Source organism: Pangasianodon hypophthalmus, chromosome 25 (genome assembly GCF_027358585.1).
Source record: "Pangasianodon hypophthalmus isolate fPanHyp1 chromosome 25, fPanHyp1.pri, whole genome shotgun sequence".
NCBI classification, from domain to species: domain Eukaryota; kingdom Metazoa; phylum Chordata; class Actinopteri; order Siluriformes; family Pangasiidae; genus Pangasianodon; species Pangasianodon hypophthalmus.
The window spans coordinates 19,631,507-19,648,280 of record NC_069734.1 but is presented as its reverse complement, the minus strand read 5'-3'; the positions used below and the strand labels follow the sequence as shown (position 1 = coordinate 19,648,280).

Sequence of the window (16,774 nt, the reverse complement as noted above, 5' to 3'; positions counted from 1 at the left end):
TCTAAACACTGGGCAAAACTTGTAATGAGTTCTACTGAGAAAGCTGATATTACACACTCTGTGGAACTTTCTTTAAAGATTTCTGGAAAGACCTAATGTGACTGAGAAGGCAAGCTGACTATGTTTCAGAACAATACTGAATAATACACTGCTGGTACAATCTGTTATTTACAGCTGACAACAACAGCCACCTTGGGCTATTGTGTTTGTTACATTCCAGAAAGATCAGAAAAGTTCACGCTATCAAAATATTCTATAAAACTGGGTGCAGTGTTTCTGCGAGTCAAAATGGCATCCTTTAAGCTTCATTTCATTATAATAACCGTATGATTTTACTTTAAATTGTGATCATTTAAGAACTTCAGAAAACATGCAATGCCTATTGTTTAGTACACTAATAGCTGTTCAGTCCAAATGCATTCATTCGGTTACATCCCTAACACACGCACACACACACACACACACACTCGCACGCACGCACACACACTCGCACGCACGCACACACACACACACACACACACAGATATTCTGGTGAGGTGTGTAATTCTGGTTTTTCCACAAGCCAGTGTTAAAACATAGGCACAGACACACACCCCTGCTCATTCTCACCTGTAGAAGTTAGAAGTGTGGACACACACACACACACACACACACACACACACACACACCATGGCGAGTGTCGGGATGCTGCCGAGTGGACTGGCAATCTGCTGCTCCCTCCCTGATATTCTCTTCCTACCTGAACTCGTGAGATCATTCTTACTTTTCATTATTCTACATAGACAGGAAGGACAGTGTGTGTGTGTGTGTGTGTGTGTGTGTGTGTGTGTTTAATGCTGCTATTTTATGCTATTGGTTTCTAATTGCTAATGTGTGTATTGTAATGATCAGCCAATTGTTTAACAAAACAATCAATCAATCACACACACACACACATACGGGTAAATATGAAACTGGTGTTTTGGCATTACTTTTCCTGAAAAGATTTCTGTCCACAAGGAACAGAAGAATGTCATGCTGATCCTGGGCGCTGTGTCTGACCCATGAGCTTTACGTTAACTCTTTCCGTTGGTTTGGACTGTGAGAATGAACATAAACACACTTTCATACACACCACAGCTTTACAAATCAAAGATGAACTTACAGGAAAGCGGGGCGGTGTGGTGGTGCAGTGTGTCTCCTCACAGCTCCAGGTTCCATCTCAGGTTACTGTGCCTGTGGGTTTCCTCTGGGTTCTCCTGTTTTCTCCCAAAAACATACTGGTGAGTGGATTGGCTGCTGTGTGTGTGTGTGTGTGTGTGTGTGTGTGTGTGCGCATGATGCTCTGAGAAACACTGCTGTCCTATCCAGGGGTATTCCTGCTTCACGGTCAGTATTCCGGGGATCCACCACCCTGACCAGGATAAAGTGCTTACTGAAAGTGAGTGAGAGTGAACAGAGAAAACAGCGTTGCAGTGAAATTGGCCATTTTGGAATTGTGGAGGTCACATGACCATCAGCTGCATTTCACCTCTTCCATAATTTATCCCACTTTAGAAAACAGATTTGGAAAGATGTATTTTTGGGGGTGGAAAATGGTGTTTTAGCGTCGAAGGAAAAGCAAAGTGCGAGCATTTATTAATCCCCAGTAAGCACTGTATCCCGCTCAGGGTCGCGGCGGATCCGGAGTCTATCCCGGGAACACTGAGTGCAAGCTGGGAATACACTCCGGCTGGGACGCCAGTGCTGGGGGCTGATTTACTGTAGCCAGTCCACCTACTGACCTGCTTTCTGACAGAGTGAGGAAGTGAAATGTTCAGCACTGAATTATTTATTTATTTATTCTAACACATACATATACTGTGTACTGTTAACATCCTGTCCTGTGTGTGTGTGTGTGTGTGTGTGTGTGTGTGCAGGTATTTGGAGGCTTGGTGTGGATTTTAGTAGCGTGTACTAAAGTGGTTCCTGATAACCCCCAGGCGTACGTCATGGCCGTGTCGCTGTTCTGCTTCATCGGCACCTTCATCTGGATGATGATGTTCCTGTGTGGAGCTCATCACAACCGATCCTCCTGGACCACTGCAGTGAGTTCTGACCAAACACACACACACACACACACACACACACACACACTCTCTCTCTCTCTCTTCACTATCTACTGCATGGCTGCTCTGTGAGCGCACACAGGAGTGTGTAGGAGTGTGAGATTGGTGTGTAGGAGTGTGTGAGTGCAAACAGAAGTGTGTAGGAGTGTGTAGGAGTGTGTGAGTGGTGTGTAGGAGTGTGTGAGTGGTGTGTAGGAGTGTGTGAGTGGTGTGTAGGAGTGTGTAGGAGTGTGTGATTGGTGTGTAGGAGTGTGTAGGAGTGTGTGAGTGGTGTGTAGGAGTGTGTAAAAGTGTGTGAGTGGTGTGTAGGAGTGTGTGAGTGGTGTGTAGGAGTGTGTAAAAGTGTGTGAGTGCACACAGAGGTGTGTAGGAGTGTGTAGGAGTGTGTGATTGGTGTGTAGGAGTGTGTAAAAGTGTGTGATTGGTGTGTAGGAGTGTGTAGGAGTGTGTGAGTGGTGTGTAGGAGTGTGTAAAAGTGTGTGAGTGCACACAGAGGTGTGTAGGAGTGATTTTGGATTTGATCTTTACAGCATCGTAACTAATTTACACGGAATTGAGATGATCTCAGTTGCTGAAATCGCAGCTCGGTGTTGAACAGGTTTGTATAAAAAAAAAGCTCCCCTGCTGCCGTCTCTCGTTAGTGTGAACGTGGACACGCCCCCCTGCTGACATCACAGCGCTCTCCTCCTCCTGATTCGGCCGCTCTGTAGTACAGAGCAGAACGAGTGTGATGTAGTCGTGAAGTGTTTGCTATTTGTGAGAACAAAATAGAATCCTAAAATGTAACTATTATTTAAAAAAATCAATAATATTTGTACAGCTGCTCTGTGTGTGTGTGTGTGTGTGTGTGTGTGTAGGACGTGGTGTATCACAGTACAGCTGCTCTGTGTGTGTGTGTGTGTGTGTGTGTGTGTGTAGGACGTGGTGTATCACAGTTCAGCTGCTCTGTGTGTGTGTGTGTGTGTGTGTGTGTGTAGGACATGGTGTATCACAGTACAGCTGCTCTGTGTGTGTGTGTGTGTGTGTGTGTGTGTGTGTAGGACATGGTGTATCACAGTACAGCTGCTCTGTGTGTGTGTGTATGTGTGTGTGTGTGTGTGTGTGTGTGTGTGTAGGACGTGGTGTATCACAGTACAGCTGCTCTGTGTGTGTGTGTGTGTGTGTGTAGGACGTGGCGTATCACAGTACAGCTGCTCTGTGTGTGTGTGTGTGTGTGTGTAGGACGTGGTGTATCACAGTACAGCTGCTCTGTGTGTGTGTGTGTGTGTGTGTGTGTAGGACATGGTGTATCACAGTACAGCTGCTCTGTGTGTGTGTGTGTGTGTGTGTGTGTGTGTGTAGGACGTGGTGTATCACAGTACAGCTGCTCTGTGTGTGTGTGTGTATGTGTGTGTGTGTGTGTAGGACGTGGTGTATCACAGTACAGCTGCTCTGTGTGTGTGTGTGTGTGTGTGTGTGTGTGTGTGTGTGTGTGTGTAGGACGTGGTGTATCACAGTACAGCTGCTCTGTGTGTGTGTATGTGTGTGTGTGTGTGTGTAGGACGTGGTGTATCACAGTACAGCTGCTCTGTGTGTGTGTGTGTGTGTGTGTGTGTGTAGGACGTGGTGTATCACAGTACAGCTGCTCTGTGTGTGTGTGTGTAGGACGTGGTGTATCACAGTACAGCTGCTCTGTGTGTGTGTGTGTGTGTGTGTGTGTGTGTGTGTGTGTGTGTGTAGGACGTGGTGTATCACAGTACAGCTGCTCTGTGTGTGTGTGTGTGTGTGTGTGTGTGTGTAGGACGTGGTGTATCACAGTACAGCTGCTCTGTGTGTGTGTGTGTGTGTGTGTGTGTGTGTGTGTGTGTAGGACGTGGTGTATCACAGTACAGCTGCTCTGTGTGTGTGTGTGTGTGTGTGTGTGTAGGACATGGTGTATCACAGTACAGCTGCTCTGTGTGTGTGTGTGTGTGTGTGTGTGTGTAGGACGTGGTGTATCACAGTACAGCTGCTCTGTGTGTGTGTGTGTAGGACGTGGTGTATCACAGTACAGCTGCTCTGTGTGTGTGTGTGTGTGTGTGTAGGACGTGGTGTATCACAGTACAGCTGCTCTGTGTGTGTGTGTGTGTGTGTGTGTGTAGGACGTGGTGTATCACAGTACAGCTGCTCTGTGTGTGTGTGTGTGTAGGACATGGTGTATCACAGTACAGCTGCTCTGTGTGTGTGTGTGTGTGTGTGTGTGTAGGACGTGGTGTATCACAGTTCAGCTGCTCTGTGTGTGTGTGTGTGTGTGTGTGTGTGTGTAGGACGTGGTGTATCACAGTACAGCTGCTCTGTGTGTGTGTGTGTGTGTGTGTGTAGGACGTGGTGTATCACAGTACAGCTGCTCTGTGTGTGTGTGTGTGTGTGTGTGTGTGTGTAGGACGTGGTGTATCACAGTACAGCTGCTCTGTGTGTGTGTGTGTGTGTGTGTAGGACGTGGTGTATCACAGTACAGCTGCTCTGTGTGTGTGTGTGTGTGTGTGTGTGTGTGTGTAGGACATGGTGTATCACAGTACAGCTGCTCTGTGTGTGTGTGTGTGTAGGACGTGGTGTATCACAGTACAGCTGCTCTGTGTGTGTGTGTGTGTGTGTAGGACGTGGTGTATCACAGTACAGCTGCTCTGTGTGTGTGTGTGTGTGTGTGTGTGTGTGTAGGACGTGGTGTATCACAGTACAGCTGCTCTGTGTGTGTGTGTGTGTGTGTGTGTGTGTGTAGGACGTGGTGTATCACAGTACAGCTGCTCTGTGTGTGTGTGTGTGTGTAGGACGTGGTGTATCACAGTACAGCTGCTCTGTGTGTGTGTGTGTGTAGGACGTGGTGTATCACAGTACAGCTGCTCTGTGTGTGTGTGTGTGTGTAGGACGTGGTGTATCACAGTACAGCTGCTCTGTGTGTGTGTGTGTGTGTAGGACGTGGTGTATCACAGTACAGCTGCTCTGTGTGTGTGTGTGTGTAGGACGTGGTGTATCACAGTACAGCTGCTCTGTATGTGTGTGTGTGTGTGTAGGACGTGGTGTATCACAGTACAGCTGCTCTGTGTGTGTGTGTGTGTAGGACGTGGTGTATCACAGTACAGCTGCTCTGTGTGTGTGTGTGTGTAGGACGTGGTGTATCACAGTACAGCTGCTCTGTGTGTGTGTGTGTGTGTGTGTGTGTGTAGGACGTGGTGTATCACAGTACAGCTGCTCTGTGTGTGTGTGTGTGTAGGACATGGTGTATCACAGTACAGCTGCTCTGTGTGTGTGTGTGTGTGTGTGTGTGTGTAGGACGTGGTGTATCACAGTACAGCTGCTCTGTGTGTGTGTGTGTGTGTGTGTGTGTGTGTAGGACGTGGTGTATCACAGTACAGCTGCTCTGTGTGTGTGTGTGTGTAGGACGTGGTGTATCACAGTACAGCTGCTCTGTGTGTGTGTGTGTGTGTGTGTGTGTGTAGGACATGGTGTATCACAGTACAGCTGCTCTGTGTGTGTGTGTGTAGGACGTGGTGTATCACAGTACAGCTGCTCTGTGTGTGTGTGTGTAGGACGTGGTGTATCACAGTACAGCTGCTCTGTGTGTGTGTGTGTGTGTAGGACATGGTGTATCACAGTACAGCTGCTCTGCTGTATCTCAGTGCTTCAGTGCTCTTGGCGTACGTCACCGTCGTTATCAGCCCCTTCAATCAGGTCGACTTCACTCCCTACAAACTCAACGTCTCTGCAGTGGTAAGACAACCTGTCTGTCTCTCTACCTGTCTGTCTCTCTACCTGTCTGTCTCACTCTCATCCTGTCTCTCTACCTGTCTGTCTCACTCTCACCCTGTCTCTCTACCTGTCTGTCTCTCTACCTGTCTGTCTCACTCTCACCCTGTCTCTCTACCTGTCTGTCTCACTCTCACCCTGTCTCTCTCTCTCTGTGTGTTGTAGGTGTTCTCCTTCTGGGCCACACTGCAGTACATTGTACATGCTGCTTTCTCAGCCATCAGATGGAAATCTTATTAAAACACAGATGATTCTGTACTCTGTGTGTGTATGTTTGCGTGTGCGCGTGAAGGTGCGTGTGTGAGCGTGAATGTGTGTATGTTTGTGTGTGTGCATGAATGTGTTTGTGTGTTTGCGTGTGTGCATGAATGTGTTTGTGTGTTTGCATGTGTGCATGAATGTGTTTGTGTGTGTGTGTTTGTGTGTGTGTGTGCATGAATGTGTGAAAGTTTGTGTGTAATTTGTTGAAATAATCTAATGGTGCACATCAGGAAAAAATAAAAAGTCTAAAACAGGAGTGTGTTGTTTTTGCCAGAATTTAGCTGAGGAGAACGTTGTGTGTTGTGATCTACTGTACTGATTCAAGTCTTTTGCATGTCTGTTGTAATGAATCGCACGTTTTTAATGATTTAATGATTCTGAATGATGTTATTATCACACAAACAAAACCAAACAAAAGACCAATACACATGGTTCAATCTTTTGTTTGGTTTTGTTCATTGGAGTCGTTTGAGTCGTTTACAATGAACAGATTATTAGTGAATCGCCTGTGAATACAGGAGTGTGCTCTTGCTCCGTACATTTATTACATTTTACACACACACACACACACACACACACATACACACACACACAGAGCAAACACCAAGGGAATGTGCAGTTCAGTTCTTATACTTTTTTATTTAATTTCAAAACAGGTTTATGAACGAGTGAGAAAGACTCTCTGTAAATTAATTATTAAAGTAAAATATAAAGTAATTATTATTATTATTATTATTATTATTGTTTTTTATTTCCATTATTATTATGATTATTATTCTGTGTGTGTGTTAGTGTTGATCTTTGCGAATGTACGACATGAAGCTTGTTCAGGAATTTCAGTTATTTTTGTTCACTTCACACCTTACACACACTCGGACATGTTTACGGACAGCATTCCTCTGTGTGTGTGTGTGTGTGTGTGTGTGTGATTTTCTCACACAATAAAAACAGGAAAATCTTCTTTCGTGCGTTGTTTTAAGGATGTGATTCCTCACTCTGAAATGTGCATCGTGTACATCTCAATGCAGTGCAATGACTTCTGGGTAAATTGTGCTTCTGAAGTGTTGATCAGTTTTTAATAAAGTTCACTTCTGCCTGATGTTTCTCTTCTGATTAATGAGGTGTTGAGAGCAGAACCGAAGCGCAGAGGTTTAGAACAGTAAAATCATATTGACAGGCTGTGTCCCATTACAGCAGCAATAAAACAGACAGCTGAACATTCAACAATGAAATAATCATAAATAATCCAGTCCAGGAAGATTAAATAAAGATTAAAGATTAAATGATTACATTTAATAAGGAAATGCCAAATAAAAGAGAAATAAATGCCATTTAAACAAACTATTTACACAAATAATTTACTACTAAATAAAAAGCTATGAAGTTTCAGTAAATTCTGAATTTCATTCCATTGATGAGAAGCAAAAATATATGAAATAAAACAAAAACAAAACAGCCTCACATAAACAGAAAAGTGGGTGTACATTTTAAAAGTGTGCGTTTACCTGCGATTACCTGCGTTTACCTGCGATTACCTGCGTTTACCTGCGATTACCTGCGATTACCTGCGTTTACCTGCGTTTACCTGCGATCTTGTAACTACGGCCAAGTCACAGCTGTGCTTATATTCAGTATAAAGGCACTCCTGCTCATGGGACGCTGCTACAGTATAATTAAAAATACAATATAATATAATATAAATATAATATAAATAACGCTGTGTAATATAAATAACGCTGTGTGCTCGGGAGCAGTACCTGGGATCTCCCACACCGAGTCGTACAGGCTCTGTCCTGCGTCCACCTTCACAGTGGCTCCTGAGATAAAGGACGCAGCTGGAGACAGCAGGAAACACACGGCCGGGGAAATCTGATAAACACACCGAGAAACACACCGAGATCAGAATAACAGGGAATAATCAAATACAAATAGTAAACAGTCCTTACTACAACTTACACACACACACACACACACACACAGACCTCCTCTGGAAAGCCCAGGCGTTTTGCAGGAATGCATGGAACAGCTAACTGGAATATCATGGGCCCGAGATCTTTATAGTTCTCCATCGCTGTTTTGGAGAAGATCGTTCCCTGTGAAACACAAACATCAAATCCCAAACTGTTCCTCCTGCAGGATCACGTTTCTGAACATGTAGGAGGACGTGTGTGTGTTCAGTAACGTGCGTGTGTGTTCAGTAACGTGTGTTCACTAGTGTGTGTGTGTTCAGTAACGTGTTCACTAGTGTGTGTGTGTGTTCACTAGTGTGTGTTCAGTAACGTGTGTTCACTAGTGTGTGTGTGTGTTCACTAGTGTGTGTGTGTGTTCACTAGTGTGTGTGTTCAGTAATGTGTGTTCACTAGTGTGTGTGTGTCTGTGTGTGTGTGTTCAGTAACGTGTGTGTGTGTGTTCAGTAACGTGTGTGTGTACAGTAACGTGTGTGTGTGTGTGTTCAGACCGGAGCGACGGAGTTGATGCGCACGCCGCTGCTCGCCCACTCGATGGCCAAACTCTTCGTCAGATTCTCCACTGCGGCTCTCGCTGCTCCTGTGTGTCTGTTACAGCCATTTACACACACACACACACACACACACACACACACACACACACACACAGTTACAGCGCTGAGCTGAGATCAGGACTGAGACGCACTCGTCCTCCCCTCAGGAAGCGCTGTGACGTTTCAGTTCTTCAGTTAAAGACATTGGAGCTTCGAGTCGTGACGATGGAGCTGCTGTTTACCTGCTGAGGCGCCGCATCACTTTAACCACAACAATACACAATAACACACATATACACACAATAACACACATATACACACAACAACACACATATACACACAACAACACACACATACACACAATAACACACACATACACACAACAACACACACATACACACAACAACACACACATACACACAACAACACACGTATAAGCAGAGCTCCTGAGACCCGCGCGGAGAGAGGAAGCTCGCGTTCACTAACATGCGAATGGGCGGGGCTAAAACTCGTACCGCAGCCAGCCACTAGAGTGTGTGTGTGTGTGCGTGTGTGTGTGTGTGTGTGTGCGTGTGTGTACTCACGCCATGCCCGGAAATCCCCTCCACATATCAGCGATGATGTTAACGATCGCGCCACCATGATCCTTCATCCACGCACTGTACACTGGGAGGTCAAAGGTCAGTCAGAGGACACAGGCCAGACAGCGGCTGTGTGTGTGTGTGTGTGTGTGTGTGTGTGTGTGTGTGTGTACCCTCTCTGCAGCAGAGGAATGTTCCGGTCAGGTTGGTGTCGATCACAGCGTTCCAGCCCTTCACGCTCATGTTAGCCGCCGGGCTGCTGAACTGCCCTCCGCCGTTATTCACCAAATAATCGATCCTGCCGTGAAGCCGAAGCGTCGACGCCACCAGGTTCCTCACCTGTCCATACACACACACACACACATGCACGCACGCGCACACACACACACACACGCATGCACACACACGCACGCACACAGCTGTACTGTATCAGTGTGTTCACTGTTTAGCACTGATGCGTGTGATTTGGGACACGAACTAAAAAACCCCAGAAACGTTAGAGGAGAAAACGAGGACGAGTGACACAGACACACACATACACAGATTACTCATAAACAAACAAACAAACACATAAATAACAACCTCGTCCTCATGGCGGACGTTACAGCGTAGAGACGTGATGGAAGCCGGACTCGAGGAACTGATCAACTGCGAAAGTTCACCAGCTGCAGCTTCCAAACGCTCCGACTTCCTCGACGCAATAACCACACGACAACCTGCAATCACACACACACACACACACACACATACACACACATACACACACATACACATACACACACGGAGTCACCTGATATCTAATCTCTACCACTGAACACCAGTCTGATTCTCTCAGAATGTAGTGATTAAACACTGCTTTAATGAATTAAACACTGTTCATGCGGCGCATCAGGACGCGTTTAATTCATCGGGACGCGTTTAATTCATCGGGACGCGTTTAATTCATCGGGACGCGTTTAGATCATCGGGACGCGTTTAATTCATCGGGACGCGTTTAGATCATCGGGACGCGTTTAGATCATCGGGACGCGTTTAATTCATCGGGACGCGTTTAGATCATCGGGACGCGTTTAATTCATCGGGACGCGTTTAATTCATCGGGACGCGTTTAGATCATCGGGACGCGTTTAATTCATCGGGACGCGTTTAGATCATCGCGACGCGTTTAGATCATCGGGACGCGTTTAATTGATCGGGACGCGTTTAGATCATCGGGACGCGTTTAGATCATCGGGACGCGTTTAATTCATCGGGACGCGTTTAATTCATCGGGACGCGTTTAGATCATCGGGACGCGTTTAGATCATCGGGACGCGTTTAATTCATCGGGACGCGTTTAATTCATCGGGACGCGTTTAGATCATCGGGACGCGTTTAGATCATCGCGACGCGTTTAATTCATCGGGACGCGTTTAATTCATCGGGACGCGTTTAGATCATCGGGACGCGTTTAATTCATCGGGACGCGTTTAGATCATCGGGACGCGTTTAATTCATCGGGACGCGTTTAGATCATCGGGACGCGTTTAGATCATCGGGACGCGTTTAATTCATCGGGACGCGTTTAATTCATCGGGACGCGTTTAGATCATCGGGACGCGTTTAGATCATCGGGACGCGTTTAATTCATCGGGACGCGTTTAGATCATCGGGACGCGTTTAGATCATCGGGACGCGTTTAATTCATCGGGACGCGTTTAGATCATCGGGACGCGTTTAGATCATCGGGACGCGTTTAATTCATCGGGACGCGTTTAATTCATCGGGACGCGTTTAGATCATCGGGACGCGTTTAGATCATCGGGACGCGTTTAGATCATCGGGACGCGTTTAATTGATCGGGACGCGTTTAGATCATCGGGACGCGTTTAGATCATCGGGACGCGTTTAGATCATCGGGACGCGTTTAATTAATCGGGACGCGTTTAGATCATCGGGACGCGTTTAGATCATCGGGACGCGTTTAATTCATCGGGACGCGTTTAATTCATCGGGACGCGTTTAGATCATCGGGACGCGTTTAATTCATCGGGACGCGTTTAATTCATCGGGACGCGTTTAGATCATCGCGACGCGTTTAGATCATCGGGACGCGTTTAGATCATCGGGACGCGTTTAATTCATCGGGACGCGTTTAGATCATCGGGACGCGTTTAGATCATCGCGACGCGTTTAGATCATCGGGACGCGTTTAATTCATCGGGACGCGTTTAGATCATCGGGACGCGTTTAATTGATCGGGACGCGTTTAGATCATCGGGACGCGTTTAATTCATCGGGACGCGTTTAGATCATCGGGACGCGTTTAATTGATCGGGACGCGTTTAGATCATCGGGACGCGTTTAATTGATCGGGACGCGTTTAGATCATCGGGACGCGTTTAGATCATCGGGACGCGTTTAATTCATCGGGACGCGTTTAGATCATCGGGACGCGTTTAGATCATCGGGACGCGTTTAATTAATCGGGACGCGTTTAGATCATCGGGACGCGTTTAGATCATCGGGACGCGTTTAATTCATCGGGACGCGTTTAATTCATCGGGACGCGTTTAGATCATCGGGACGCGTTTAATTCATCGGGACGCGTTTAGATCATCGGGACGCGTTTAGATCATCGGGACGCGTTTAATTAATCGGGACGCGTTTAGATCATCGGGACGCGTTTAATTAATCGGGACGCGTTTAGATCATCGGGACGCGTTTAATTCATCGGGACGCGTTTAATTCATCGGGACGCGTTTAGATCATCGGGACGCGTTTAATTCATCGGGACGCGTTTAATTAATCGGGACGCGTTTAGATCATCGGGACGCGTTTAATTCATCGGGACGCGTTTAATTCATCGGGACGCGTTTAATTCATCGGGACGCGTTTAGATCATCGGGACGCGTTTAGATCATCGGGACGCGTTTAATTCATCGGGACGCGTTTAATTCATCGGGACGCGTTTAGATCATCGGGACGCGTTTAATTCATCGGGACGCGTTTAGATCATCGCGACGCGTTTAGATCATCGGGACGCGTTTAGATCATCGGGACGCGTTTAATTCATCGGGACGCGTTTAGATCATCGGGACGCGTTTAGATCATCGCGACGCGTTTAGATCATCGGGACGCGTTTAATTCATCGGGACGCGTTTAGATCATCGGGACGCGTTTAGATCATCGGGACGCGTTTAATTAATCGGGACGCGTTTAGATCATCGGGACGCGTTTAGATCATCGGGACGCGTTTAATTCATCGGGACGCGTTTAATTCATCGGGACGCGTTTAGATCATCGGGACGCGTTTAGATCATCGGGACGCGTTTAGATCATCGGGACGCGTTTAATTCATCGGGACGCGTTTAGATCATCGGGACGCGTTTAGATCATCGGGACGCGTTTAATTCATCGGGACGCGTTTAATTCATCGGGACGCGTTTAGATCATCGGGACGCGTTTAGATCATCGGGACGCGTTTAATTAATCGGGACGCGTTTAATTCATCGGGACGCGTTTAATTCATCGGGACGCGTTTAGATCATCGCGACGCGTTTAGATCATCGGGACGCGTTTAGATCATCGGGACGCGTTTAATTCATCGGGACGCGTTTAGATCATCGGGACGCGTTTAGATCATCGCGACGCGTTTAGATCATCGGGACGCGTTTAATTCATCGGGACGCGTTTAGATCATCGGGACGCGTTTAATTCATCGGGACGCGTTTAATTCATCGGGACGCGTTTAATTAATCGGGACGCGTTTAGATCATCGGGACGCGTTTAGATCATCGGGACGCGTTTAATTCATCGGGACGCGTTTAATTCATCGGGACGCGTTTAGATCATCGGGACGCGTTTAGATCATCGGGACGCGTTTAGATCATCGGGACGCGTTTAGATCATCGGGACGCGTTAAAATCATCGGGACGCGTTTAATTCATCGGGACGCGTTTAATTCATCGGGACGCGTTTAGATCATCGGGACGCGTTTAGATCATCGGGACGCGTTTAGATCATCGGGACGCGTTTAATTCATCGGGACGCGTTTAGATCATCGGGACGCGTTTAGATCATCGGGACGCGTTTAATTCATCGGGACGCGTTTAATTCATCGGGACGCGTTTAGATCATCGGGACGCGTTTAGATCATCGGGACGCGTTTAATTCATCGGGACGCGTTTAATTCATCGGGACGCGTTTAGATCATCGGGACGCGTTTAGATCATCGGGACGCGTTTAATTAATCGGGACGCGTTTAATTCATCGGGACGCGTTTAATTCATCGGGACGCGTTTAATTGATCGGGACGCGTTTAGATCATCGGGACGCGTTTAATTCATCGGGACGCGTTTAATTCATCGGGACGCGTTTAGATCATCGGGACGCGTTTAGATCATCGGGACGCGTTTAATTCATCGGGACGCGTTTAATTCATCGGGACGCGTTTAGATCATCGGGACGCGTTTAATTCATCGGGACGCGTTTAATTCATCGGGACGCGTTTAATTCATCGGGACGCGTTTAGATCATCGGGACGCGTTTAGATCATCGGGACGCGTTTAATTCATCGGGACGCGTTTAGATCATCGGGACGCGTTTAGATCATCGCGACGCGTTTAGATCATCGGGACGCGTTTAATTCATCGGGACGCGTTTAGATCATCGGGACGCGTTTAATTGATCGGGACGCGTTTAATTCATCGGGACGCGTTTAGATCATCGGGACGCGTTTAATTCATCGGGACGCGTTTAATTCATCGGGACGCGTTTAGATCATCGGGACGCGTTTAATTGATCGGGACGCGTTTAGATCATCGGGACGCGTTTAATTCATCGGGACGCGTTTAAGGCTGAAGAAGACTGAAGATTAATTCTCCTGTTTTAGAAACTGTTTCTTTCAGACTGCAGTGAAACTCTGCCTGAAAATACACTTCAACAGACAACAACAACTCCAAAGCAGGTAAAACTGTGTGTGTTGCAGTGACACAGAAAACACACACACACACACACACACACAGAGTACACACACAGAGTACACACACAGAGTACACACACAGTGTACACATACAGAGTACACACACAGTGTACACACACTCTCCCGAGCGCCCTCTACAGGTCTTAACAGTGAAACTACCAGGAAAAAGCTTTGCGTGAGAAATTAACTTCAGCCTCGGTGCAGTCACAGAGTGTGTGTGTGTTAGGTGTGTAGATGTGTGTGTTAGATGTGTTTGTGTGTTAGGTGTGTAGATGTGTGTGTGTGTTAGGTGTGTAGGTGTGTGTTAGGTGTGTAGGTGTGTAGAGGTGTGTAGATGTGTGTGTTAGATGTGTGTGTGTGTTAGGTGTGTAGGTGTGTAGATGTGTGTAGATGTGTGTGTTAGATGTGTGTGTGTGTTAGGTGTGTGTTAGGTGTGTAGGTGTGTAGATGTGTGTGTTAGATGTGTGTGTGTGTGTGTTAGGTGTGTGTTAGGTGTGTAGGTGTGTAGAGGTGTGTGTTAGGTGTGTAGGTGTGTAGATGTGTGTGTGTGTTAGGTGTGTGTCAGGTGTGTAGATGTGTGTGTTAGATGTGTGTGTGTGTTAGATGTGTGTGTGTGTTAGGTGTGTGTGTTAAGTGTGTGTGTGTGTTAGATGTGTGTTAGATGTGTATGTGTGTTAGGTGTGTGTTAAATGTGTGTGTGTGTGTGTGTTAGATGTGTGTGTGTGTGTGTTAGATGTGTGTTAGATGTGTATGTGTGTTAGGTGTGTGTTAAATGTGTGTGTGTGTGTGTTAGATGTGTATGTGTGTTTGTGTGTGTTAGATGTGTGTGTGTGTTAGATGTGTATGTGTATGTGTGTATGTGTTAGATGTGTGTGTGTGTTAGATGTGTATGTGTGTGTGTGTTAGATGTGTATGTGTATGTGTGTGTGTGTGTGTGTTAGATGTGTGTGTGTGTTAGATGTGTATGTGTATGTGTGTATGTGTATGTGTGTGTTAGATGTGTATGTGTGTATGTGTGTGTATGTATGTGTGTGTGTGTTAGATGTGTATGTGTGTGTATGTATGTGTGTGTGTGTTAGATGTGTATGTGTGTGTGTGTGTTAGATGTGTATGTGTGTGTGTGTGTGTGCGTGTGTTAGATGTGTGTGTGTGTTAGATGTGTATGTGTATGTGTGTGCGTGTGTGTTAGATGTGTATGTGTGTATGTGTGTATGTATGTGTGTGTGTTAGTGTGTGTGTGTGTGTGTGTTGATCTGAGGACAGTGAGAAAGTCCCGCACTGGGTGAAGGGTGAAGCTGAGCGCGCGCTGCAGTGCGGTAATAAGCGGTGTGATTGCTGGATTAAAAGTGTTATAAGCAGTGATTATAAAGCGGATGATGCAGTGATTAGTTTAACACACACCCAGCTGCAGCAGCTCGGCTGTAATGGCTTTCCCGATTCCTGTCGCTCCTCCGGTCACTATCGCCACTTTGCCATTAAACAGCCCCGATCTGAACACACTGCGCGCCGCCATGATGGAGCACACTGACACTGAGACACCGCCCGCCAAAATAAAAGCCCTCACACATACAGCGCCGCCATGATGGAGCACACTGACGCTGAGACACCGCCCGCCAAAATAAAAGCCCTCACACATACAGCGCCGCCATGATGGAGCACACTGACGCTGAGACACCGCCCGCCAAGATAAAAGCCCTCACACATACAGCGCCGCCATGATGGAGCACACTGACGCTGAGACACCGCCCGCCAAAATAAAAGCCCTCACACATACAGCGCCGCCATGATGGAGCACACTGACACTGAGACACCGCCCGCCAAAATAAAAGCCCTCACACACTCGCACACTTGTTGAACACATTGTTCACATTGTTCATATCACACTCTCCAGTGTCACCCAGATGAGGATGGTTCCCTTTTGAGTCTGGTTCCTCTCAAAGTTTCTTCCTCATATCATCTCAGGGAGTTTTTCCTCTCCACAGTCGCCTCAGTCGTAATTTTGTCTAAAATATAGGAAAATATGTTTTTGTTGCTTATGTTCTGTAAAGCTGCTTTGAGACTATGTTCACTGTTAAAAGCGCTATACAAATAAAACTGAATTGAATTGAATTGAACTCGCACTCATTAAGTGCTGCCATGATGGAGTACATTGACAATGAGACACCGTGTGCCAAAATAAAAGCCCTCACTCATTAAGTGCTGCCATGATGGAGTACATTGACAATGAGACACCGTGTGCCAAAATAAAAGCCCTCACCGTGCCGCCGTGACAGAGAAAGCTGACACTAAGACACGGCCCGCCAATATAAAGGCCCTCACACTCACATACAGCGCTGCCATGATGGAACACACTAACACTGAGACACCGCCCGCCAGAATAAAAGTTCTCACACTCGGTTGCTCAGTTCCCAAGTTTTGATACAAATCTGATTTTTGTCCCTTCTGTTTACATACACATAATACCTGACCCTTATCCAATTCCTGTGTTTACATTATTCTCCCGCCAAACTGTGCTCGGCTGAAGACAGTAGATTTTTACCTGCAGCATCATAGTGGTTGAACATGAAAATGACCCTCAGTGTATAAGAGATTTTAATTGTGTTTCTTTTAAATATGTTAA

The 16,774-nt window shown here is 46.7% G+C and overlaps 2 protein-coding genes across 6 annotated transcripts; one reads left to right on the top strand and one right to left on the bottom strand.

Annotated features, from left to right (window-relative positions):
- Window positions 1-3: 3 nt before the first annotated feature.
- LOC113524312 (myelin and lymphocyte protein-like) lies at window positions 4-7,209 on the top strand. Of its 5 annotated transcripts, XM_034299705.2 has the most exons (5): window positions 646-747; window positions 1,006-1,262; window positions 1,899-2,066; window positions 5,682-5,813; window positions 6,015-7,209. In XM_034299705.2, exons 2-5 carry the CDS (start codon window positions 1,044-1,046, stop codon window positions 6,087-6,089), a joined length of 594 nt encoding a protein of 197 aa, XP_034155596.2. In that variant the 5' UTR covers window positions 646-747; window positions 1,006-1,043; the 3' UTR covers window positions 6,090-7,209. The 5 variants fall into 5 exon arrangements, with proteins under 5 accessions (XP_034155600.2, XP_034155599.2, XP_034155596.2 ...); XM_034299709.2 differs by lacking the exon at window positions 1,006-1,262 and having other exon boundaries at window positions 4-747; window positions 1,962-2,066; XM_034299708.2 differs by lacking the exon at window positions 1,006-1,262 and having other exon boundaries at window positions 4-747.
- A 447-nt stretch (window positions 7,210-7,656) lies between these two features.
- pecr (peroxisomal trans-2-enoyl-CoA reductase) lies at window positions 7,657-15,710 on the bottom strand. The gene is made up of 8 exons (XM_053229428.1): window positions 15,556-15,710; window positions 9,774-9,907; window positions 9,365-9,530; window positions 9,195-9,276; window positions 8,569-8,665; window positions 8,093-8,203; window positions 7,868-7,979; window positions 7,657-7,772 (listed from the first exon to the last, which is right to left on the bottom strand). Exons 1-8 carry the CDS (start codon window positions 15,665-15,667, stop codon window positions 7,672-7,674), a joined length of 915 nt encoding a protein of 304 aa, XP_053085403.1. The 5' UTR covers window positions 15,668-15,710; the 3' UTR covers window positions 7,657-7,671.
- Between the last annotated feature and the right edge of the window lie 1,064 nt (window positions 15,711-16,774).

What these genes read in the sequence shown, in the direction of transcription:
- LOC113524312 (XM_034299705.2), top strand. Translation starts at nt 1,044, where the DNA reads ATGAGCTTTACGTTAACTCTTTCCGTTGGTTTGGACTGTGAGAATGAA. An exon ending in TTTCTCCCAAAAACATACTG is followed by an intron (nt 1,263 to 1,898) that starts GTGAGTGGATTG and finishes GTGTGTGTGCAG; the next exon opens with GTATTTGGAGGCTTGGTGTG. An exon ending in GATCCTCCTGGACCACTGCA is followed by an intron (nt 2,067 to 5,681) that starts GTGAGTTCTGAC and finishes GTGTGTGTGTAG; the next exon opens with GACATGGTGTATCACAGTAC.
- pecr (XM_053229428.1), bottom strand. Translation starts at nt 15,667, where the DNA reads ATGGCGGCGCGCAGTGTGTTCAGATCGGGGCTGTTTAATGGCAAAGTG. An exon ending in ATTCCTCTGCTGCAGAGAGG is followed by an intron (nt 9,277 to 9,364) that starts GTACACACACAC and finishes TTGACCTCCCAG; the next exon opens with TGTACAGTGCGTGGATGAAG. An exon ending in GCATCAACTCCGTCGCTCCG is followed by an intron (nt 8,204 to 8,568) that starts GTCTGAACACAC and finishes TGTGTTTCACAG; the next exon opens with GGAACGATCTTCTCCAAAAC.